Raw genomic sequence first — 25,001 nt, 5'->3', positions numbered from 1 at the left:
GGACCTGCTCCTACAGGCAAGGCACTGTGAGATAAGAAATAAATTTAAAAAGGAGTTCCTCAAAAGGGGTAATTTCTGGAGTGTCCCCAGTGGCACACCCTGAAGAGTACAGAAACAGAGCAATCACTTTGAACACATGGCTGCAGAGATGATTCAGATTGGAGACTGTCAAATTTACAGGGCAATGTGACAGGGAGACAGGACACATAAAGGTTAGGCAGCAACACACAGACTAACTGTGGGAATATGTATCCAGTTGTTCATTGAATGATGGTTCACTGGTTGACCATTGAGTTCAATGTTCAGCAACTGCCTCCTGTGAAGCCCAGGAAGGATCTGAAAGATTGGGTGGTGAGTTTGACAGGGGACAGCTACCAGAAGGCTGCTGGCATCTGCTACAATCTTCTGTGAGTGAAGCACTCAGAGTCAGCCATGTTGGAGAAGTTTCTACTCAGTCTGTAATCACAAAGTGCCACGGTCTTCAGAGAGAGCTGCATCCCTCTGTTGTTCCTCCTTCCCTGGGTCAGTCATGGTCCTCAGTGGATGGAACACAGAACAATATCGCACAAGAACATGTCCTTCAGCCCACAAGGCCAAAGTAAATTTAATTCTCTGAGTAAAAAAACTTGTTCCACGTATCTTTTTTATACTTCCAACTCTCACCTTAAATTTGACTCCTGCATTTGATATTTCTACCCTGGGAATAAAGATACTGGCTGTATTTATTATGTATTATGTCCCTATACCTCCCATAATCTAACAAACCCTCTTTCTGGTTTTCCCTCAGTGTCTGATGCTCCAAAAAAAAAACAACCCAAGTTTGTCAGGCAGCATCTTGGTGAACCTCTTCTGTACCCTCTCCAAAGCCTTCACATCCCTTCTGTAATGGGGCAGCCAGAACTGTGCACAGTTAGATGTTCAACCAAATGCAAGATCTGTCTGATCTCGTGGATCGCACGTTCAGACGGCAAATCTCCTTTGTGTAGGTGACACTTCCAAAGTCTTAAAGCAATCCACAAAACATAACCTGTCACTGCAAGGACTGAGGGCAAAGCTTTTGCCAGAAGGAGGAGTGAGCAGTGAATATACCATATGTTGTATGAGATTGATTCAGCTGTGTTCTCACCTGGGAAATCTACGGACAACAAATTAAGCTAGAAAATATATGCTAATGAGGCTTCAATTGAGCAATTAACATATTTGTATCTGATGTAACAACTCAGATGCCTCGAGGGGCTGTGCACAGAGCTAACCTGCAAGAATTCAGTGTGTCGGAGCTACTATCAGACATCATGCTAATTTTTATTTTCCCCACAAGCAATTAAATCTACGAGTCTGCACAGCAACAACTACCCCATTAATTTTGTTCCTCAGTCTCTATCAGGTACACTCTGAATTGCTCCAATTTCCAGTATTTCAGATTTGGTATGTTAACGAAGACTAACAAGTTTCTACAGGTATTCTGTGGAGTGCATTTTAACAGGTTGCAGCACTGTCTGGTATGGAGGGGCCGCTGCACAGGATCGGGAAAAGATCCTGCAGGAAGTTGTAAACTCAGCTGGCTCCATCCTGGGCAGTAGCCTCCCCTCCATTGAGGACATCTTCAAAAGGTGATGCCTCAAAAAGGGGGAATCAGAAGGAAGGTACAGGAACCTGAAGACACACAGTCAGTGCTTTAGGAACAGCTTCCTACCCCCCATCATCAGATTCTCGAACAGACCATGAACACTACCTCGCAAATTGTTGCTCTCTTTTTGCACTATTTCTTATTATAATTTCTAAAAATATGTATTGCTGCCACAAAAGCAACAAATTACACCACTTATGTCAGTGATAAAAAAAACAATTCTGATTCAATTTGCAATACTCTGATGCCAACACATTAAGAGGGAAAGATTAGGTTTCGTCCAGCAGAAGGGGGAGCAGTGGGGTAAAGTAAAGGGTGGAAGAGGCTTCAGCTTCACATCTGCTGCCTGCACGATCGTCTCAACTAATTAATCACAACTTATTACGCTACACGTGCTGAACCAAAGCCTTCAGTCTGAATTGTAAACTCGTAAACACAATTGTACATTTAATTATCTTGGTGCATGAGTCAGATTGTCACCACAGCAAATTGCTTTTTGGAAGCTTCTGTAAGCTGTTGAGAACACAAATTAAAAGTCTCAGATTGTCACAGGTCAATTTAAAGAGAGCAGAGAAGTATATTTTGCTTCAGGATGTGCCCATTGTGTTGAAAGTGCTTTCATGTGTTTGGTGGCATCTCAGAGGGAATGAAGGATCGTAAATCTTTGATCCTAATGTATGTTAAACCCTTGCGATATTCTGTCCACCAATATTACAGGCAGCCTTTTAGTTAGATACAAATCAGTGGTAACTACGAGTACTGAGGCTTCACACAACAACAAATTGGAATAGCCTTGCATACTTACTGTATGTAAACAACCCAGACAATGATTTTATGAACCAATCAACGAAGTGGCAGAATTAGCAAATTAGGGGGAGGAATTAGCAAAAGCAATCCTGAGATGGTTTTGGATTTGGGAGGTGGGAAGGTATAAGGGGATAAACGGGGAATTCTGGAAGTATGGGTTATCAGTTAATTGAGTTAAAGGATGGTTGGTGGGCAGTCTCAGTTGTCATATGCCTACAGAGGGGTTTGGCATTCAGACCAGTGGTCCAAGGGTTCGTGAGGTCCCTGATCTTTGGGGTGTAGATAAAGTCATTCCTTAAACACAGAGCCTTCTAACCTACTGTAAGATCAATCTATCTCTTCAGTGTATCATCCCTCCGAGATCCTGACAAACACACGTAAAGCAACTTCAACACAATGGGCACATCAAGAAGGCAAACATCCTCATCTGGTCCTTTTAAATTCTCACTATGGCAAGGAACCTTCATATCTGGCTCTTGACTGAGGTGTGGCCCTGCTTTTGGCACCTTCTGTAAAGGTTATGTCTATTATAAAGCAAGGAATCAGGAACAACAAAAGTGAAAATTCAGCTGAGTCACCTGTGGTGGATCTGATGGAGGAAGCCATCATGGCTGATGACAGTGATGGGATACAGTCGTCATCCTGTGAGTAGCCAGCTTGAATGGCTCGCAGGTAACTGTGACTGCGTGTGCGGAAACAGCCAGGAAGGTCCAACGCATCCACAGCCTGGGATTCAATCTCTCCGAAAACAGACTCGCAAACTGACTCAAACTGCCCGTTGACCTCAGCCTCACTCACCTGCAGGTACAATTCAGAGAGAGACAGAAACTTTACAGATAAGATTAAATGCTCCTCTTTTCCTGTGCGCTTTGTGTCTACATAAACAGGAGCATGCCGATGAGTATTGTCCAATTAAAATAAAGGGTCACAGATCAAATAAAACATGACTATTTGTAAAAATGCATTTTAATTGGCGGATTTGAACATGCCAAGTGGTTCTGTCCTGTTTGTTCACACCAGAGTTCCAATTATATTTGATATGAAGCTAAGAGACTTCACAGGAAAGCCAACTTTCTACACTTATACAGAATGTGAATAAAGGAAATCTGCAAAACATCCTTAATGATAGGGAACACCTTTGAGGTCCAGCAATAAAGTAGAGAATGCAGGAAATGCTCATGTTCAGGCAGCATCAGTACAGAATGAGGAAATATATCTGTAACTAATCTCTATCCTGCTGTATCCTTTGAGAATCCTCTCCACTGTCCACAACTCCACCAATCTTTGTGTTGTCTGCAAAAATTCCAACCCACAGTTATCATACTACAACCTTCAGGGTCCTGAACCTGTATGTATTAGTTCACACACTTCACTGACTTGAATCCACAACCTATAATATCACTTTCAAGGACTTTACAACTCATGTACTTGGAGTTATTTATTTACCTTTTTTATTTATTATTTGTACATTTTTGTCAGTCTTTATTATGTATAGTTTTTCAGAACTTCAATTGCATTTCTTTATTTTCCTGTAAATACCTGCAAGAAAATGAATCTCAAGGTATTATATGGTGATGTATACGTACTTAAATAATAAATTTTTTTGAATTTTGAATTTTGAACATTTTCATCCAAGTGATTTATATATAACCATGAAAATTTGAGGGCAGTACAGAACACCACTGGTCCACCTCTCCCTGCCTCTATGTGTAAGCCAATTTTGAATCCAAGTGACCAAGACATCCTGGATCCCATGTACCTTGATCTACTGGATCTGACTACCACAAGGGACCTTGTGAAATGCCTTTTAAAATCCATGTAGACAATATCCACAGCTCTACGTTCATCAACACCCTTGTCGTCTCGTCAAGACACTCAATCAAGTTATGTTAACATTACCTACCCTATAAAGAGCCATGCTGACTGTTCCTAATTAGGTCCCAGTTTTCCAATGGTACATAAATCCTATCTCTGGGAATCATCTTCAAAAGCTTCCTACCACTGACCTGAGACTCACTGGTCAATAATTAACCTTTTCCAGTTCCATCCCCACCAAATCAAAGTTGCATAAAATTAAGAAGTTCTTGTTTTTCTATAGTTGAATGTACATTTGGTTTTCCCATATGTTAACAAGTGCTTTGACATAACTGAACCAAATGTGTTTCGTTGGGTTTAAGTTAGAATTTGCTTGATTTAAGTTTTACTTTCAATAGCAAGGTATCAATTTAGAGACTTCATTTTGCTATTTATCTGGTAAAAGGGAAAGGGATTACACCACTTAACAGTGCTGAGCCTGGAAATGGGTAGAGTTTTTTTTTACCTTGTGTACCATCCATCGTTAGGGGCCAGATTTTGTGTGAGTTTGCTGTCAATTCTGTTCAGAATCCCCAGCACTTCCCTGTATACATGCCAATAAGGAAAAATTCCTGCATATCCAAACGTTTACATGAAAATTCCAATCTGTGACAACTATCCATCGTGGGACATCACCAGAGTGTCTCCGAGTCACAGGGCTCTATAGAACTGAAATAGGCCTTTTGGACCAATTAGTCCATCCCAACCTGTTCTTTTACCTAGTCCCACTGACCAGCACATGGAGCATATCTCTCCAAACCCCTCCCATCCATGAAAGTTATCTAAAAGTTATCCAAACTTTTCTTAAGTGTTACAACTAAACCTGCGTCCACCAATTCTGCTGGCAGTTCCTTCTGCACTTGCAGCACCCTCTGAGTGAAGACGTTCTCCCTCAGATTCATATTAAATATTTCACCTTTCACCTTAAACCTATGACCTCTAGATCTAGTCTCATACTACTTGAGGGGAAAAAGCCTGCATCATTTCATCCTGTCTATGTCCCTCATAATTATGTATACCTTCAGATCTCCAACAAGAGAAAATCTGCAGATGCTGGAAATCCAGGCAAAATGCTGGAGGAACTCAGCAGACCAGGCAGCATCTATGGAATAAAGGGCAACCGTCTTTCCCCTTCGGCAGGACCGGAGACAAAAAGCTGAGGAGTAGATTTAAAAGGTGGGGGGAGGGGAGAGAGAAACACAAGGTGATGGGTGAAACTTGGAGGGGGAGGGATAAAGTAAAGAGCTAGGAAGCTGATTGGTGAAAGAGGCAGAAGGCCATGGAAGAAAGAAAAGGGGGGTGGAGCACCAGAAAGAGTGGATGGGTGGGCAAGAAGATTTGGTGAGAGAGGGGAAAAGGGACGGGAACTGGTGAAGGCGGAAGGGTTGGGGTCATTACCAGAAGTCTGAGAAGTCAATGTTCATGCCATCAGGTTGTAGGTTACCCAGACGGAATATAAGGTGTTGTTCCTCCAACCTAAGTGTGGCCTTATCACGATAGTGGAGGAGATCATGGATATATATATCGGAATGGGAATGGGAAGTAGAATTAAAATGGGTGGCCACTGGGAGATCCTGCTTTTTCCAGCTTGGTGAAGTGGTCTCCCAATCTACATCGGGTCTTATTAATATACAAGAGGCACCAATGCTGAACTCATCGACTTCATCCACTTTGCCTCCCACTTCCACCCTGCCCTCAAATTTACCTGGTCCATTTCCAACACCTCCCCTACCTCCCCCCCACCCCCCACCACCTTTCTCTGTCTCTGGAGACAGCTTATCCACTTATCATAAACCCACAAACTCTCACAGCAACCTGGACTATACCTCTTCCCACCCTGTTACTTGTAAAAACACCATCCCCTTCTCTCAATTCCTTCATCTCTGCCATATCTGCTCTCAGGATGAGTATTTTCATTCCAGAACAAAAGAGATGTCCTCGTTTTTCAAAGAAAGGGGCTTCCCTTCCTCCACCATCAACACAGCCCTCAACCACATCTTTTCCATTTCATGCATGTCTGCTCTTACCCCATCCTCCCGCCACCCTACCAAGGATAAGGTACCTCTTATCCTCTCCTACCACCCTCCCAGCCTCCACATCCAGCACATAAATCTTTGAAACTTCCGCCATCTCCAGTGGGATCCCATCACCAAGCACATCTTTCCCTTCCACCCATTTTCCGCTTTCCGTAGGGATCACTTCCCACGTGACTCCCTTGCCCATTTGTCCCTCCTCACTGATCTCCCTCCTGGCACTTATCCTTGCAAACGGAACAAGTTCTACACCTGCCTCTACACCTCCTCCCTCACTACCATCCAGGGCCTCAAACAGTCCTTCCAGGTGAGGCAACTCTTCACCGGTGAGTCTGTTTTGGTCACATACTGTGTCTGATGTTCCTAGTGTGGCCTCCTGTATATCGATGTCACCCAACATAGATTGGGAGTCCACTTCACTGAGTACCTATGCTCCTTCTGCCAGAAAAAGCAGGACCTCCCAGTGGTGACCCATTTTAATTCCAATTCTCATTCCCATTTTGATATGTCTATCCATGGCCTCCTCTACTGTCATGATGAGGCCACACTAAGGTTGGAGGAACAACACTTTATCTTCCACCTGTATAGCCTCTTACCTGATGGCCTGAACAGCGATTTCTCAAACTTTCGGTAATGCCTACCAGCTCCTCTCCTTCACCATTTCCCATCCACTTTTCTCTCTCTTACCTTAACTCCTTGCCTGCCCATCACCTCCCTCTGGTGCTCCTCCCCATCTTCTTTCTTCCCTGGCTTTCTGTGTCACCAATTAACTTCCCAGCTCTTTATTTCATCGCTTCCCCTTCAGATTTCACATATCACCTTGTGACCCATTTTTCTCCCACCCCACCTTTTAAATCTATTCTTCAGCAATTTTTCTCCAGTCCTGCTGAAGGGTCTCAGCCTGGAACATCGACTGTACTTTTTTCCATAGATGCTGCCTGGCCTGCAGAGTTCCTCCAGTGTTTTGTGTGTGTTACCTCCAGATCTCTGCTCATTCTCCAGCGTTCCAGGGAATAAATTCCTAACCTATTCAACTTCTCCCGATAACTCAGGTCCTCATGTCCTAGCGACATCCTGCAAAGTTTTCACTGAATTCTTTCAAGCTTAATCATGCCTTTCTTGTAAGATAGCAGTCCAATACACTTAATTTGGCCTCAATAATGTCTTACAGAATTTCAGCATAACATCCTAACTCCAGTACTCAGTGCCTTTATTTATTAAAGCCAATGTGCCAACAACTCTCTTTATGATTCTGTCTACCTGTGATATCACTTTTGAGGAATTATGGATATGTATTCCCTGGTCCTTTTGTTCTATCCCACATCTCAGTGCCCCACCGTTCATGATGTAAATCCTACACTACCTTGTCCCCCCAAAGTGCAAAATCTTGCACATGTCTGCATTGTTCCATCTGCAAATTTTCAGCCCATTTTCTTGGATGGTCCAGCTTTGATTGCCTCCCTACTGTCCACTATGTCCCCAGTCATAGTGTCATCCACAAGTTCGCTGATTCAGTTCACTACATGATCATCAAAATTGAGTTTAAGTTCAATAATAAGTTTAGTGGCATGTATGCAACTAAACGAAGCAACGTTTCTCCAGACCATGGTGCACCCACAAAATATATATTTCACACAATTCATAAACAAAGATATCACCATCAATAAGTTAACAAATATAATTCAAATGCATGTAGGGTGTTTCAAATCATGAATATAGATGATAAACAACAACAGGCCCAGCACTGATCCCTGTGGCAGCCCACTAGTCACAGACCTCCAGTCAGAAAGGCAACCATCTACTACCACTCTCTGGCTTCTCCTGTGAAGCCAACGTTGAATCCAAATGCCAAGCAACATAATCTTCTGGATCAGTCTCCCATGCGTGACGTTGTCAAAAGAATTGATAATGTCTTTTGTGTCTTTACTTTGTCTCACTATGTATACCGATTATCTAAGGGTCTCCAATTATCATTTACTCTTGGTATGATTTATTGTAGACTTGCTCTCTGATTAAAAGCATAAGAAAATGGGAGCAGGAATAGGCCACAAGACCATTGAACCTCTCCCACCTTTCAGTGCAATCATGACACATTTGACCCAGCCCTCAATATCTTTTCTGTGCCAGCTTTTCTTTGCCCTCAGTGACCCAAAATGCCCAAGGTGTACACACCTTCATTGACCAAACTTCCACAAGTTTCCAGGGTAGAGAATTCCAAAAATTTTCCCCTCTCTGCAAGAAGAAATCCCTTTGCAGACCAATTTTAAACACTTGGCTAATTAACTTGAACAAGTATACGCTGGTTCAAGACTCTCCAACTGGTGGAATCATATCAACATCTACCCTGTCAAGCCCACATAGGATCTTATATGATTCAGTGAGATCATCAACTGGACCTTTATTCCAATTAATTAATTATTTATGGTATTATAACCCTTGCAATCAAGAAATGTTGAACTTCTTCTGATGATAATATACACTTTCTGAGCTCAGAGATAAGACTGCAAACAGTGCTATCGGTATAACCTCACCAGCACCCCATATAACTGTAAACTCTTTCTAAACTCCATTTCTTTACAATAACAACCAATATTCCATGTGCCTCCCCAACTAATTCCTGCACTTGTATCTATTTTTTGGAGTCCATGCAAGAGAATCACTGCATCCTCTACACTCCACACTGTTGCCGTCTCTCTCTCTCTTTATTAGATAATAGTCTTCTGATTCCTTTAAATGAACTAATCTCTCACTTTTCTACTTTAAACTCCATTTGCCAAGCTTTCTCCCACTCACCCATCCTATCTATATCCTGTTGCAGAATCCAGATCTTCTCATTGCAACATGCCAGCCCACCTACAGAATTTTTGTGCCATCAATAATCTTGGATACCTTACATCCTGCTCCTCCTTGAATTTGTTAATATAGTTGGTAAGTAATGGAGGACTAAAGGCTCCACTTGTTCTATCCTTCCAGTCAGCAACCTCTGACTAAATTTGCCCCTCCATTTTCTATGTAATGACGTCTGCAGAACAATGCTAACACTTTGCACCCATACCATAATCCCTTGTACATAAGGTACTAATCCACCCCTCCATTCCCCAACCACCACTACTTTATCATTTCCTGTCAGTCACCTTAAGTACAGACACTCCTGTGCCTTGTATCACTTTATGGTTATATATTAAATCTATGTATGTAAGCTATCTTATGTATTTGTATTATATTTATTGCAATTTTTATTATTGTATTCTTTATCTTACTGTGATTTTTTTGGGCTATGTTGGATCAGGAGTAAAAGTGATTTCATTCTCCTTTTCACTTGTGTACTGGAAATGGCATTAAACAATCTTGAATATGGTGTCTTGCTGAATGCATAGAACAAAACGTAGAACAAAGAAAATTACGGCACAGTGTAGGCCATTCAGCCACAAGATGTTGCGCCGACCTTTTAAATTACCCTAAGATCAATCTAAACCTTCCCTCCTACCTAGCCCTCTGTTTTTCCTATCATCCACATGCATATCTAAGAGCTTCTTAAATGTCTCTAATGTATCTGCCTCTACCACTATCCCTGGCAACATGTTCCATGCACCCATCACTCTGTGTAAAAAAACATCTTTCCTTCAATCACCTTAAAATGTTGTCACCTTGAATTATTCATTGTCACCTTGTGCAGAAGTCTCCGATTATCCACTCCATCTATGCCACTTATCGTACTGTACATCTCTATCAAGTCACCTCTCATCCTCCTTTGCTCTGAAGAGAAAAGCCCTAGCTTGCTCAACCTATATTTATAAGATAGACTCTGTAATCCAGGCAGCATCTGGTAAATTTCTGCACCCTCTCTAAAGCTTCTATTTTTGTACTGATAATACTGTGGCTTCCTCTGTAGTGGGACATCGCAGGTTCATAGATTGAGGTTTATTCCTCTGAAGAGCACTTTGCATTTCATGGACACAAAAGAGAGCCATGCCCAATGCTGCAAATTTGAGAGTCTTGGAAGCTTTAAGAGAACCTCAGTAGTAATCAACAAGCTCCAAAAACTGAACCTTAGTACCTCCCTCTGCAACTGGATCCTTGACTTTCTCATCGGGAGGCTCCAGTCAGTGTGGATCAGAAATAACATTCCCTCCCTGCTGACAATGAGCACTGGCACTGCTCAAGGATGTGTGCTTAGCCCACTGCTCTACTCTCTCTACACTCACAACTGTGTGGCTCGGCACAGCTCAACGCATTCTGCGTTTAGTTCTGTTTTCTAATGTTTCAGATTTAGTATGCCGACGAAGATATGTATAGGTGCACCATGGAGTGCATTCTATCTAGATGCATCACTATCTGGTATGGATAGACCACTGCACAGGATTGGAAAAAGCTGCAGGAAGTTATAAACTCAGGCTCCAACGTCGAGGACTCCTTCAACAGGCGATGCTTCAAAAACACACATTCAACATTTTGGTAACAGTTTCTTCCCCTTTGCCATCAGATTTCTGAAATGCCAATACTACCTCACTATTCTTTCTCTACTTGATCTCTTTTTGCACTACTTACTGAATTTTTACATATATATTTTATATGTATATATCTACCTATACATGTTATTTAAGGTTGATACAGCCGGGGTTGGGAGTGGGGATAAGCTCCCACTACCTATTAAATGATCCCAATGGCATGCGTCTCATATAGCCTCTGATAACCAAGTCCAGCTCCCGGATTTCACACAGGCTTAGCCACTAAGCCTGGTAGAAATGTTTCTACTGACAGAAGAAGGGGCAAAGGTGGGTTACTGGCACCTTAAAACCAGTTGCTTTTGGCAGACAGAGCTTGTCTTTTGTGGTTGACAGCTCTTCTAGAAGGAAGGCTCTGATCTCAAGCCTCCGCTGCCTCTCATACCGACTGCTACATGGGCATCAACTTGTTCTCCATATCATACTCCCCTAGCTAGATATATATGCACTACTTAATTAATTATGTATATTCTTATAGTAATTTTTAATTCTTTCTGATAGTGTATTGCAAAGTACTGCTTCTGCAAAACAACAAATTTCACAACATATGCCAGTGATAGTAAAGCTGATTCTGAAGTCCTCGCAACGCTAATTTTTCTTGCTTCTCATGCAGATTTGTTCATCCCCGTACATTCAAGACATGGTTTAATGAAGTGGCCTGAAATTATTCCAGTTTTGCAAGTGCCCTGACAGGTAATTAACACTGTTGTTCATGCAGTTCCAATTGTTCAGAATGGATACCATGATCTCATTACTGCAACAAAACAAGTGTATTTGCTTTGAATATGGAACACCACAAGAACAGACACTTTAGCCCAAAATATCTGTATTGAAAATGAAGCCAAATTAAACTAAATTTCTTCTACCTGCATATTCATGCATTTGTCCAAAAGCCTTTTCAATGTCTCTATCCCACTACATCAACCTTTTCATCTGGCAGCCCATTTCAGGCTCCCACCACTGCTGGTGTAAAAAACATGTCTTGCACATCTCCTTTAAACTTCTACCCTCTCACCTTAAAAGCATGTTCTCTAATGTTTGATATTTCTACCTTGGAGAAAAGTCTCTGGCTGCCTACACTATCTATGAGTCTTATAATTTTATAAATTTATCAGGAATTCTCAACAATTTCATGACTAAGGCAACAAAATACATAAACCACACAAGGCTTAACATTTATTTGTTCAACAGGGACAAGTTACCTTTGTAAAAATCAAAATGTGACTTTAGTCCAATGAAATCTATCCGTCTGGGTTCACCTTCCTCAGCTAAGACCCATGTTCATAACCAGTCGTACACAGGTACCTTTGCGTGGGGTGATTGGGTAATGGGTTTAATGTCTTTACAAGTGCTAGACAGATTATTTTGCATTTAAAACTTCTCATGGATAAACAATACCTTTCATCTCTTCCTGAAAGTCTTACCAAGTCAGTCAGGACTATGCAGTGATTGTAAAATGGCTTAAAACTTCATTTGTTACTGCATTCCTTGTGGCTGTAGATTTCAGCTTTAAAATGTAAGAACAGAAATATTTCAGTGTCCCTTGGCAGCTCGTTGCCAAATGTCACCACAGTCTGGGCTTGGTGAATCTGTGGAATTCATTGCTACAGATGGCTGTGGAAGCCAAGTCATTTGGTATACTGTATTTAAAGCACAAGTTCTTGATTAGTAAGAGCATCAAAGGTTACGAGGAGAAGGCAGGAGACTGGGCTTGAGAGCAATAATATATCAGCCATGATGGAATGGCAGAGCAGACTGGATGAGCCAAATGACCTGATTATGTTTCTATGTCTTATGGCCTTATGATCTCTTCTCGATACTGTAATCAGGCAGGAGATACGGGTGTGTGAAGACCAACACCTCAAAGTTCAACAACAGCTCCTTCCCCACCATCATCAAATTCTTGAACCATTCTGAAAAACCTAATACTTCTTGGACTGTATTTTCACTCTCCCAATCTTGCATTAGTGTAGTCATGTTTATTTTGCACATGTTAATTTAAGTTTATGTTAACTATGTCCATGTCTTGTTACATATTATGCTGCTGTTATGGAAAGTGAACTTTTGTAGTATTTATACCTTGGGTGGATGTACATATGACAATAACAAACTTGAACTAGAACAGATTATTTTTGACTGAACTTCACTGAGGTTGATCAGGATGGCACATGGCTTCTGCTATTGACAAGTACTGGGAGCGGGAGAGCAGAGGTGGCCTGCAGAGCAGATTCAGTGGGCCAAATGTCCTATGCTCCTATCTCTTATGGTCTTTCTCTGGAAGGGTTAGGACTCACCTGACTGACACAGCTGGCTTGGCTCAGGGTGCTCACCGCTCTCATGTAGCTCTGGTTCCTTGAACGGAACTTGGGTGAGTTCTCGTTGGCACTGGGATCTAAACTGTGGTTGATGGTTACCTCAACTGCAGATTGCAGGTAGCTCTGGCTGCAAATGAAAGAAGGCACTGAGAACAACAAGGCCAAAGAAAGGTCTACAATGATATAGCATCTTACAACTTCAGGAAGTCCACAAAGCTTTTCAGTTACATACTGACAGCACATCCTCAGGATAGGAAGGTAGGGTTGCAATGTAATGGTGCTGTTAACACACAGCCAGAAGAAATAACATAGTGTCAGCCAGTTAGACTGGGCTGATTTCTGATTTCTCGTTGTGGGTCTGTTTGCTTTACCCATGAAGCTCAGACTGATCAATATTTCCAGGGATACCTGCTGAGCACTGCTATATCTCTGCTGAGGGATCCATGGAAGTGTTTACAGTGTTTCACCAAGCTCTTCCGTTGCAGTTACCATGACAACCAGGAAATGATTGTGCAAACTTACAGTTGTAGAGACAAAGAGTCACAACACCTGGAGGCAGCCCCTTTGGCCCAACTTCCATGCCCACCAAGATGCCACCCTGAACTAGTCCTATTTGGCTGCATTTGGCCCACATTTCTATGAACATGTCCTATGCATGAATCTATCCAAATTTGTATTAAATGCTGTAATGTACCCACTTCTACCACTTCCTCTGCCAGCTTATTCCATATACTCACCACCCTCTGTAAGAAAAAGTTGCCACTCAGGTCCCTTCTAAATCTTTTCCCTCTCACCCTAAATTTATGTCCCCAGTTTACCACCCCCCTGCCTTGGTGAAAAGACTGCAACTTTATCTACATCCCTCATGATTTTATAAACCACTATAAGGTCACCCCTAACCTCTACACTGTCAGGGAAAAGCCACAACCTTTCAAGCTCCTTCTTATAAGTCGCTGGCCAGAACTACACACAATACTCTTAGTACAGTCTTACCAATGTCATACACTTGTAACATGAAGTTCCAACTCTTGTTCAATGCCCTGGCCAATGAAGATAAACATGCTAAATGCTCCCTTCACCACCCTGTCTAGTTGTGTTGCTACTTTCAGGGAATGCTGGCCCTGTTCCCCTTGGTCTCTGTGTTCTACTGTACAACAGTCCCCAGAGCCCTGTGATTCACTGTGTAAACTCTGTACAACAGTCTCCAGAGCCCTGTGATTCACTGTGTAAACTCTGTACAACAGTCTCCAGAGCCCTGTGATTCACTGTGTAAACTCCGTACATCAGTCGCCAGAGCCCTGTGATTCACTGTGTAAACTCTGTACAACAGTCCCCAGAGCCCTGTGATTCACTGTGTAAACTCTGTACAACAGTCCCCAGAGCCCCGTGATTCACTGTGTAAACTCTGTACAACAGTCCCCAGAGCCCCGTGATTCACTGTGTAAACTCTGTCCTGATTTAACATCCCAAAGTGCAACATGTTCCACTTGACTGAGTTAAGTTACATCTGCCATTCCTTGGTCCATTTCCCCAATTAATATAAATCCTGCTCTATTCTCAGACAACCTTCTTCACTGTTGTCCACACCGATATTGCAAATGTACTAACCACATTACCTACATTCTCATCTAGTTATTTAATCCTAAGTACTTCACCACCATGTAACTCCAGCTATCCTGTGCTTACCTTGGAGACAGATTGTTGTGATGTGCATGCTTTGCCTGCCAGATATGTGCAGGTCATACTGTGGGGCCATATTTGAGATCTTCTCATGATAATAGTACATCTGGAAACATTTGTTTTCCAATTTGAGGGCTGTGGGCTTTGCAGGCTGAGCCTGCATTTCGTCACCCATCCATACTTGCCCCCAGAAGGTGGTGGTGAGCTGCTTTTGCGAACAGCTACAATTCTTGAGGTCTCGGTATCCACAGGGCAGTTCCAGGAGCTTGACCCAGTTATGGTGAAGGAATGCTGATATATTTCCAAGTCAGGATTGAGTGAAGTTTGCAGGGGGTGATAATCCCCTGGATTTTGCAGCCCTATCCTTTGAGCTGGTGGCTATCAACTGGGCTGCTTTGTCCTGTGTGGTGTCGGATTTCCAGAGTGATATTGCAATCATTAAAATAGAAACCAACTATTTAAATCACAAATTGCTGGTAAAATATGAAATCTGCTCAGTTTGCTTCAAACACAAATCTTTTCTAAATGGAAGGTTTGCTCGTGTGGGGGGTGGGGGTTTGGTGGAGAAGGTGAATTTCAACTAGAGTTGCAGGGGATGGGAACCGGAGTGCTAAAACAGATAGTACAGAAGTTGAGGAGGAAGATGTTAAGCCTACATACAAGGTCAGGAATCAAAAGGTTGACTATGGTGGGACTAATGTTCTGAGCTGCATGTATTTCAATGCAAGGAGTATTGTAGCAAAGGTGGATGAGCCTAGGGCATGGATCAGCACCAGGATTTATAACATTGTAGCCTTTAGTGAGATGTGGTTGCGGGGGGGGGGGGGGCAGGGCTGGCAGCTCAGTGTTCTGGGGATCCATTCTTTTGATGTGATAGAGCAGGAGGGATTTAAGGGGGGCAAAGTGGCATGACTGGATGCGAAATCTCATGGCAGTGCTCAGCCAGGAGAAACTGGGAGAACTCGTGTAGTGGGGCTTTATAGGGAGAACTGAGGGATAAGAAAGGTATGACCACAATAATGGAATTACATTATCGACTAACAGGTGCAAATTTGTGGAGAGATCACAGTTTGTTGCAAGACTGTGATAGTAAGTGATTTTAGCTTAATCCATATGGACTGGGACTTCTATACTGTGAAAGAGCTGGATAGGAAAAAGTTTGTTAAATGTGTCCAAGAAAGTTTCCTTAATTAGTAAATTGAAGTCCCAACTAGAGAGAGTATAATATTAGATCTCCTAATAGAGAATGAGACAGGGCTGATGACAACTGTTTGTGTAGGGAAACACTTTGCATCCAGTGTTCATAAAACCATTAGTTTCAAGGTAGTTATAGATAAGTATAGGAATGGTACATGAGTTGAGAATCTAAATTCAAGAACAGCTAACTTCAATGGTATCAGAAAGGATCCGGGAAGCATAGATTAGGATAGGTTATTTTCTGGCAAAGGTGTACTTGGTAAGTGGGAGGCCTTCAAAAGTGAAATTTTGTGAGTCACATCAGAATAAAAGGCAAGGATAACAGTCTTAGTAAACCTTGGTTTTCAAGAGATACTGAGGCCCTTGTTAAGAAATAATTGTGCAGCATAGCAGGTATAGGCAGGTAGAAACAAACAAGGTACTTGAGGAACATAAGAAATGCAAGAGTAGACTTAAGAAAGAAATCAGGAGGGCTAAAGGAAGGCATGAGGTTGCCCTGGCAGAAAAAGTGAAGGCGAATCCTAAGGGATTCTACAAATATGTAAAGAGCAAAAGGATTGCAAGGGACAAAATTGGTCCTCTGAGAGATAAGAATGGCAATCTATGTGTGGAGCAAAAAGAGATGGGGGAGATTTTAAATGTACTTTTTCATCTGTATTTACTCAGGACACAGAATCCATAGATGTGAGACAATGAAGCACCAAGGTCATGGACCCTATACAGATTACATTGTTTGCTGTCTTGAGGTGAATTAGGGTGGACAAATCCCCAGGTCCTGGCATGGTGTTTCTTCGAATCCTGTGGGAGGCTAGAGCAGAAACTGCAGGGATCCTAGCAGAAATATTTAAAACATCCTTCGCCACAGGTGAGGTGCCCAAGGTTTGGAGGAGAGCGAATGTTGTTCCATTGTTTAAGAAAGGCTGTAAAAATAAGTCAGGAAATTATAGGCTGGTGAGCCTGACATCAGTGGTAGGAAAGTTATTGGAAGGCCTTCTAAGGGACCAAACATATAATTATTGGGATAGACAGGGACTGATTAGGGACAGTCAACATGACCTTGTGCATGGTAAGTTGAGTCTAACCAATCTTGTAGAGTTTTTCCAGGACGTTACCAGGAAAATTGATGAAGACGAGGCAGTGGATATTGTCTACATAGATATTAGCAAGGCTGTTGACAAGGTCCCGCATGGTCAAGATGGCTCAACTATATTGCATACAAGATGAGGTAGTAAATTGAATTCACCATTGGCTTTGTAGAAGCCAGAGTGTTGTAGTAGTTGGTTGGGTCTCTGACTGGAGGCTTGTGAGTGGTAGACTGCCACAGGGATTGGTGCTGGGTCCATTGTTTTTCATCTATATCAATGACCTGGATAATAATGAGTAAACTGGATTAGATAAATTGTGGATGACACAAAGACTGGAGATGTAGCAGAGAGTGAGGAGGACTATTAAAGCTTGCAGCAGGATCTGGACCAGCTGGAAAAATGGACTAAAAAATGGCAGATGTAATTCAGTGCAGACAAGCATGAGGTGTTTCACTTTCAGTGGGCCAACCAGTATGGGTCTTACAGAGTGAGTGGTAGGGCAGAGGGATAGTGAATACAGATTGATAATTTCTTGAATGTGGTGTCAGAGATAGATAGGTTTGCAAAGAAAGCTTGAATCACATTAGCCTTCACAAGTCAATGTATTAAATACAGAGTTGGAATGTTATGTTGAAATTGTCTAAAACATTGATGAGGCCTAATTTGGGGTATTACATGCAGTTTTGGTAACCTACCCACAGGAAAGATGTAAATAAGATTGAAAGAGTACAGAGAAAACTTACAAGTATGCTGCTGGCACTTGAGGACCAGAGTTAGAGGGAAAGGTTGAATAGGTTAGGAGTTTATTCCCTAGAACGTGTCATAAAAGATGGAGAGGAAATTTGATAGAGGCATATAAATTATGAGGGGTATAGAGAGGGTAAATGCAAGTGGGCTTTTTCCACTGAGAGTATAACTAGAGATCATGGATTAAGGTTGAAAGGTGAAATGTTTAAGGGGGACTTCTTCAGTTAGAGGGTGCTGAGAGTATCAACTGAGCTGCTAGTGCAAGTGTGGATGCAGAGTCAATCATAACACTTAAGGGAAATTTATGTACATGGATAAGAGGGTTATAGAGAGGTATGAAACAAGGCAGGTCAATTGTTTGGCACAGATTAGATGGGCGGAATCTTTCTTTGAATCTTAAAAGGGGTGATGGGAAAAAGGAGGAAGGAGATGGGAAAGATGATGGGGAGTAGGTAGTGTAGAGATGTGAGAGATGGTGAAGAGGGAGGGAGAGATGGAGCAGATGGAAAAGATGGGGGTGGAAGAGCGGAGAGTTGGGGAAAGAGGTAGGGAGTGAAGAAAAAGGAAATGAATGAAGAAGGGAGGGAGAGATAGCAGGAGATGGGGGAGGAACAGAGAGGAAAATGGGTGAGATTGGGGAGAAATGAGGATGAATGGGGAATGATGGGGGATAAAAAGGAGAGGTGGGGATAGGGTGAGGGAGAGATGGAGGATAGAGAGGGAAATGGGGAGAGAGGGAGAGAGATGGAGGAGAGAGTGTGCGAGAGAAAGGGATAGATAATAGAAGATAGGGAGAAAGTGTCAGGGAGATGGGGGAGATGGAAGAGAGAGAGATTAAATGTCTAATACCAGTGGACATGTATTTAAGGTGAGAGAAGGTAATTTCGAAGGAGATGTGAGGGTCATTTTTGTTTTACCTAGAGAGTGGTGGGTGCATGGAATGAGATGCCGGGGTAGTGGTAGACACAGATATATCAGAGACTTTAAAGGCATGTGAATGTGAGGCAAATTGAAGGATACGGCCATTGTGCAGGTAGGGAGGTTTAGTTTAGCTGGTCATTTGGTACTAATGTAATTGATGCAGCTCAATATTATGGGCCAAAGGGCTTGGTCCTGTGCTGCATTATTCTATGTTCTATTTTCAGTTTTCTGTGAGGGAGGGAGACACAGCAGGAGATGGGAGAGAGGGAGAAGCAGATGCGGAATATGGGAGAGATGAGGGCGAGATGGAGAGGGGGATGGGGCAGATGAGGGGGAGAGGGAGATGGGGGAGATGAGGAAGAGAGGGAGAGAGAGGTGGGAGATGGGGAGATGAGGGGTGGGGTGAGAGGGAGATGGGAGAGATGAGGGTGAGAGGGAAAGGGAGATGGGGGAGATGGGGGTGGGGTGAGAGGGAGATGGGGTGATGAGGGCGAGAGGGACAGGGAGATGGGAGAGATGAGGGTGAAAGGGAGAGGGAGATGGGAGAGATGGGGGTGGGGTGAGAGGGAGATGGGAGATGGGGGAGATGAGGGTGAGAGAGAGATGGGGGAGTGGGGGATTGAGGTGAGAGGGAGATGGGAGATATGAGGGAGAGAGGGAGAGGGAGATGGGGGAGATGAGGAAGAGAGGGAGAGAGAGGTGGGAGATGGGGAGATGAGGGGTGGGGTGAGAGGGAGATGGGAGAAATGAGGGTGAGAGGGAGAGGGAGATAGGAGAGATGGGGGTTAGGTGAGAGGGAGAAGGGGAAATGAGGGAGATGAGGGTGAGAGGGAAATAGGGAGATGAGGGCGAGAGGGAGAGGGAGATGGGAGAGATGAGGGTGAAAGGGAGAGGGAGATGGGAGAGATGGGGGTGGGGTGAGAGGGAGATGGGAGATGGGGGAGATGAGGGTGAGAGAGAGATGGGGGAGTGGGGGATTGAGGTGAGAGGGAGATGGGAGATATGAGGGAGAGAGGGAGAGGGAGATGGGGGAGATGAGGAAGAGAGGGAGAGAGAGGTGGGAGATGGGGAGATGAGGGGTGGGGTGAGAGGGAGATGGGAGAAATGAGGGTGAGAGGGAGAGGGAGATAGGAGAGATGGGGGTTAGGTGAGAGGGAGAAGGGGAAATGAGGGAGATGAGGGTGAGAGGGAAATAGGGAGATGAGGGCGAGAGGGAGAGGGAGATGGGAGAGATGAGGGTGAAAGGGAGAGGGAGATGGGAGAGATGGGGGTGGGGTGAGAGGCAGATGGGAGATGGGGGAGATGAGGGTGAGAAGGAGATGGGGGAGTGGGGGGTGAGGTGAGAGGGAGAGGGAGATGGGAGATATAAGGGTGAGAGGGAGAAGGAGATGGGGAAATGAGGGTGAGAGGGAGATGGGGAGATGAGGGTCAGAGGGAGAGGGAGATGGGGGTGAGAGGGAGATGGGGAGATGAGAGTAAGAGGGAGATGGGGAGATGAGGGTGAGAGGGAGATGGGGAGATGAGGGTGAGAGGGAGATGGGGGAGTGGGGGGTGAGGTGAGAGGGAGGGGGAGATGGGTGATATAAGGGTGAGAGGGAGAAAGAGATGGGGAAATGAGGGTGAGAGGGAGATGGGGAGATGAGGGTCAGAGGGAGAGGGGGAGATGAGAGTGAGAGGGAGATGGGGGAGTGGGGGGGTGAGGTGAGAGGGAGAGGGAGATGCGAGATATGAGGGTGAGAGGGAGAAGGAGATGGGGAGATGAGGGTGAGAGGGAGATGGAGAGATGAGGGTGAGAGGGAGATAGGGAGATGAGGGTGAGAGGGAGATGGGGGAGATGAGGGTGAGAGGGAGATGGGGAGATGAGGGTGAGAGGGAGATGGGGAGATGAGGGTGAGAGTGAGAGGGAGATGGGGAGATGAGGGGGAGAGGGAGATGGGAGAGATGGGGGTGGGGTGAGAGGCAGATGGGAGATGGGGGAGATGGGGGAGATGAGGGTGAGAGGGAGATGGGGGAGTGGGGGGTGAGGCGAGAGGGAGATGGGAGAGATGAGGGTGAAAGGGAGAGAGAGATGGGGGTGGGGTGAGAGGGAGATGGGAGATGGGGGAGATGAGGGTGAGGGGGAGATGGGGGAGTGGGGGGTGAGGTGAGAGGGAGAGGGAGATGGGAGATATGAGGGAGAGAGGGAGAGGGAGATGGGAGATATGAGGGAGAGAGGGAGAAGGAGATGGGGAAATGAGGGTGAGAGGGAGAGGGAGATGGGGAGATGAGGGTGAGAGGAAGATGGGGAGATGAGGGTGAGAGGGAGATGGGGAGATGAGAGTGAGAGGGAGATGGGGAGATGAGGGTGAGAGGGAGATGGGGAGATGAGAGTGAGAGGGAGATGGGGGGATGAGGGTGAGAGGGAGATGGGGAGATGGAGGTGGGGTGAGAGGGAGATGGGGGGTGAGGGGGAGATGGGGGTGAGAGGGAGATGGAAGAGAGGGAGATGGGAGAGATGAGGGTGAGAGGGAGAGGGAGATGGGAGATGTAGGTGAGAGGAAGAGGGAGAGGGAGATGAGGGGTACGGTGAGAGGAAGAGGGAGAGGGAGATGGGGGGTGGAGTGAGAGGGAGGTCTTCTTCAGTAACCATTTATGCCCTGATTAATTCAGAACCTATCAAATTCCTTCTTTAAATGTACTCAATGATTTGACCTCTACAGCCATCTATGGTAATGAGTTCCACAGACTCACTACCCTCTGGCTAAAGAAATTCCTCCTCATCCTTGTTTTAACTGGATATCCCTCTATTTTGAGACTGTGCACTCTGGTCCTGGACTCACCCATTATTCTTCTAAACTCTGGTGAGTACAGGCTCAGAGCCATCAAACATTCCTCATATGCTAATCCATTCACTCACAGAATTATTCTTATGAACCCATCTGGACCTTCTCCAATGCCAGCAGGCCCATTGTTAGATAAGGGTCCCAAACTGCTCACGATGTTCCGTGCGGTCTGCCCAGTGCCTTCTTCAGCATCACCACTGCTTCCTTGCTCTTTTATTCTAGTCCTCTTGAAATGAATGTTAACATTGCATTCATCTTCCTTACCAACAACTCAACCTGCAAGTTATCCTTTGGGGAATCTTGTACAAGGACTCCCAAGCCCCTTTGCACATCTGATATTTGAATTTTATTCCCTGTTTAGAAAATAGTCCACAACTTAATTCCTTCTACCAAAGCATCTGGCCATACCCTGCACCATATTCCAACTGCCGCTTCTTTGTCCATTCTACCAATCTGTCTGAGTCCTTCTGCAGACTACTTGCTCCTTCAAAATACTTATTAAAGTAAATGGAAGGGTGTCATAGTCATAGTCATACTTTATTGATCCCGGGGGAAATTGGTGTGCAGTGGGGAGAACTACAGTTTCCAGAAATGATCTAGGAAGTGACTTGGTTGGAAACCCCTGAGACTGCCACTAGAAAGTGGCGAACATTTATTCTTCCTACTGAACCTATTGCACAGTTAGGAAGCTGTGGGTGATCTGTCATTAGCCCCCATTAATCCTAATCAAATAGAGAGTACAATGTGTCCTCATCACTCTCTGAACCCCACCCTCCCCAACACCTTATTCCCAGCTGTGATAACAAGGAAACAAAGGGACTGCTCACTTCTGATTGTCCAGCTTCTGCCCGGCCGCTTTCATTAAGGTCTGGTGGAGACTGGCAGACTTGGGTGAACCTTTTGGGCTTGTGTCAGAATCACCACTTTCTTCATCACCCATGGCCTTAATATAACTGCCACTTCTCATCCTCCGGCAAGGAATTTCCTCATCTTTGTTTCCTAGTGGGTATCCTCCCCACTCATCCTGGGGCACCTGAAACAGATGAAGTAAAACTGATGGCAATTGTCAGCATATTTTGTCTTGTCACTTCAATATAAGGTTATAGAAACATAGAAGATATGTTACTGCAGTTGTTATCCAAGAGGGTAGGACCTATGATCAAAGAGAAATCACTTCATATCCCCAGAAGAAATTTAACTTCCCTCAATTAAATGAATGTGAAAGAATTGCTAGTATCATTAGTGACCAACATGAAACTATCGTATTATTTTCTGATGAGCCTGTGTCCTGCAATGGAAGAAACCTGGCATCCTGTGCTGATAAGGCTGTCGTGCACCTCACACTCTCAGCAAGGTGGTTAACTTTCCGCTTCCCCATCAAATTGTTTTGTTACATCAGAACCACAAAGAATAAAATCAGGCAACGATGAACCGTCAGACAAAAGCCTTTTGTAGTCTTGTGGACTCAGAAAAGTCCTTCTCTCTCTCTTACCAGTATTTATGGATGCACCACAGAAAGCCCAGTCCATTGGTGTGGATAGGTAAAGTGGGAAGTCTAGATATGGCAGTCAGTGACTAGTGGGGTACCGCAAGGCTCAGCGCTGGGACCCCAGTTGTTTACAATATATATTAATGACTTGGATGAGGGAATTAAATGCAGCATCTCCAAGTTTGCGGATGATACAAAGCTGGGTGGCAGTGTTAGCTGTGAGGAGGATGCAGAGTGACTTGGATAGGTTGGGTGAGTGGGCAAATTCATGGCAGATGCAATTTAATGTGGATAAATGTGAACTTTGGTGGCAAAAATAGGAAAACAGATTATTATCTGAATGGTGGCTGATTAGGAAAAGGGGAGGTGCAACAAGACCTGGGTGTCATTATACACCAGTCATTGAAAGTGGGCATGCAGGTACAGCAGGCGGTGAAAAAGGTGAATGGTATGCTGGCATTTATAGCGAGAGGATTCGAGTACAGGAGCAGGGAGGTACTACTGCAGTTGTACAAGGCCTTGGTGAGACCACACCTGGAGTATTGTGTGCAGTTTTGGTCCCTTAATCTGAGGAAAGACATCCTTACCATAGAGGGAGTACAAAGAAGGTTCACCAGATTGATTCCTGGGATGGCAGGACTTTCATATGAAGAAAGACTGGATGAACTGGGCTTGTACTCGTTGGAATTTAGAAGATTGAGGGGGGATCTGATTGAAACGTATAAAATCCTAAAGGGATTGGACAGGCTAGATGCAGGAAGATTGTTCCCGATGTTGGGGAGGTCCAGAACAAGGGGTCACAGTTTGAGGATAAAGGGGAAGCCTTTTAGGACCGAGATTAGGAAAAACTTCTTCACACAGAGAGTGGTGAATCTGTGGAATTCTCTGCCACAGGAAACAGTTGAGGCCAGTTCATTGGCTATATTTAAGAGGGAGTTAGATATGGCCCTTGTGGCTACGGGGATCAGGGGGTATGGAGGGAAGGCTGGGGCGGGGTTCTGAGTTGGATGATCAGCCATGATCATAATAAATGGCGGTGCAGGCTCGAAGGGCCGAATGGCCTACTCCTGCACCTATTTTCTAGGTTTCTATGTTTCTATATGATGGGCTGAATGGCCTGTTTGAACTCTGTACTGTCTTTTGATGCTTTGACTTAATTTCAGTTCCTTCTTTGGAGTCTATGAAGTGTGGAATAGAGGCAGATTACAGGGATTTGACTGCTGTAACTGGGAAGTTCCACCTTTCAAGGTTTACCTTCCAACCAGTGCTGACACCATTACATCAGGCCCAATGTGTGTTCAGCTTTCAGGGAACCGGACAATTGAAGAACATGGATGATATTAGAACACAGAACATCACAGGAACTGGCTGTGCCTACCATGATGCCAGATGGAACTAAACCCCCCCCCCCCCACCATTGCCTGCACACAATCAATATCCCTGATCAAATGTCTCTTAAACTCCACCATCAAATCCGCGTCCACCAGCACTCCTGGCAGCGGAGTCCAGGTACTCACCTCTTTCTGTGTAAAAGACTTCCCCTGAATATCCACTTTAAACTCCACCCCCCCCCCCCCCACCACCACCACCACCTGAAGGTGTTGCCCTCGAGTTCAGCTGTTTCAGGTTTTCGGCATTTACAGTCCTCTGGTGTCCTCTAGTACTTGATATTTCTCTGCTGGGAAAGGCTCAGACTACCTACCTGTTAATACCTCTCATAACTTTATAATGCTAAATGTAGAACAATGATCCAAGTTAGACACAGGCAAATGGATATGCTGGAGTTCTGATGTATGGTCCCGACTGAAATACCGACAATGACTTTTCCCCACAGATGCTATTTGATCCGCTGAGTTTCTCCAACAGGGTGTTTGTTACAGGGATTTGATCAAACATACACCAAAGTTCAAAGTAAATTT

The 25,001-nt window shown here is 44.3% G+C and overlaps 1 protein-coding gene across 9 annotated transcripts in view; it reads right to left on the bottom strand.

Annotated features, from left to right (window-relative positions):
• Positions 1–25,001, bottom strand: part of dlgap2a (discs, large (Drosophila) homolog-associated protein 2a) — a 656,057-nt gene that overhangs the window by 80,309 nt on the left and 550,747 nt on the right. For all 9 annotated transcript variants that reach the window (XR_010016698.1, XM_063038682.1, XM_063038695.1 and 6 more), the window contains 3 exons: positions 22,421–22,626; positions 13,121–13,268; positions 3,013–3,232 (listed from right to left, as the gene is read on the bottom strand). Coding sequence is in view for 8 of the 9 variants with exons in the window: in XM_063038682.1 (XP_062894752.1) it covers positions 3,013–3,232; positions 13,121–13,268; positions 22,421–22,626 (574 nt within the window). In the remaining variant the exon portion in view is untranslated. The remainder of the gene's footprint in view (positions 1–3,012; positions 3,233–13,120; positions 13,269–22,420; positions 22,627–25,001) is intronic.

Source organism: Mobula hypostoma, chromosome 2 (assembly GCF_963921235.1).
Source record: "Mobula hypostoma chromosome 2, sMobHyp1.1, whole genome shotgun sequence".
NCBI lineage: Eukaryota > Metazoa > Chordata > Chondrichthyes > Myliobatiformes > Myliobatidae > Mobula > Mobula hypostoma.
The sequence above is the reverse complement of the archived record's forward strand: the minus strand, read 5'-3'. Positions and strand labels throughout refer to the sequence as shown.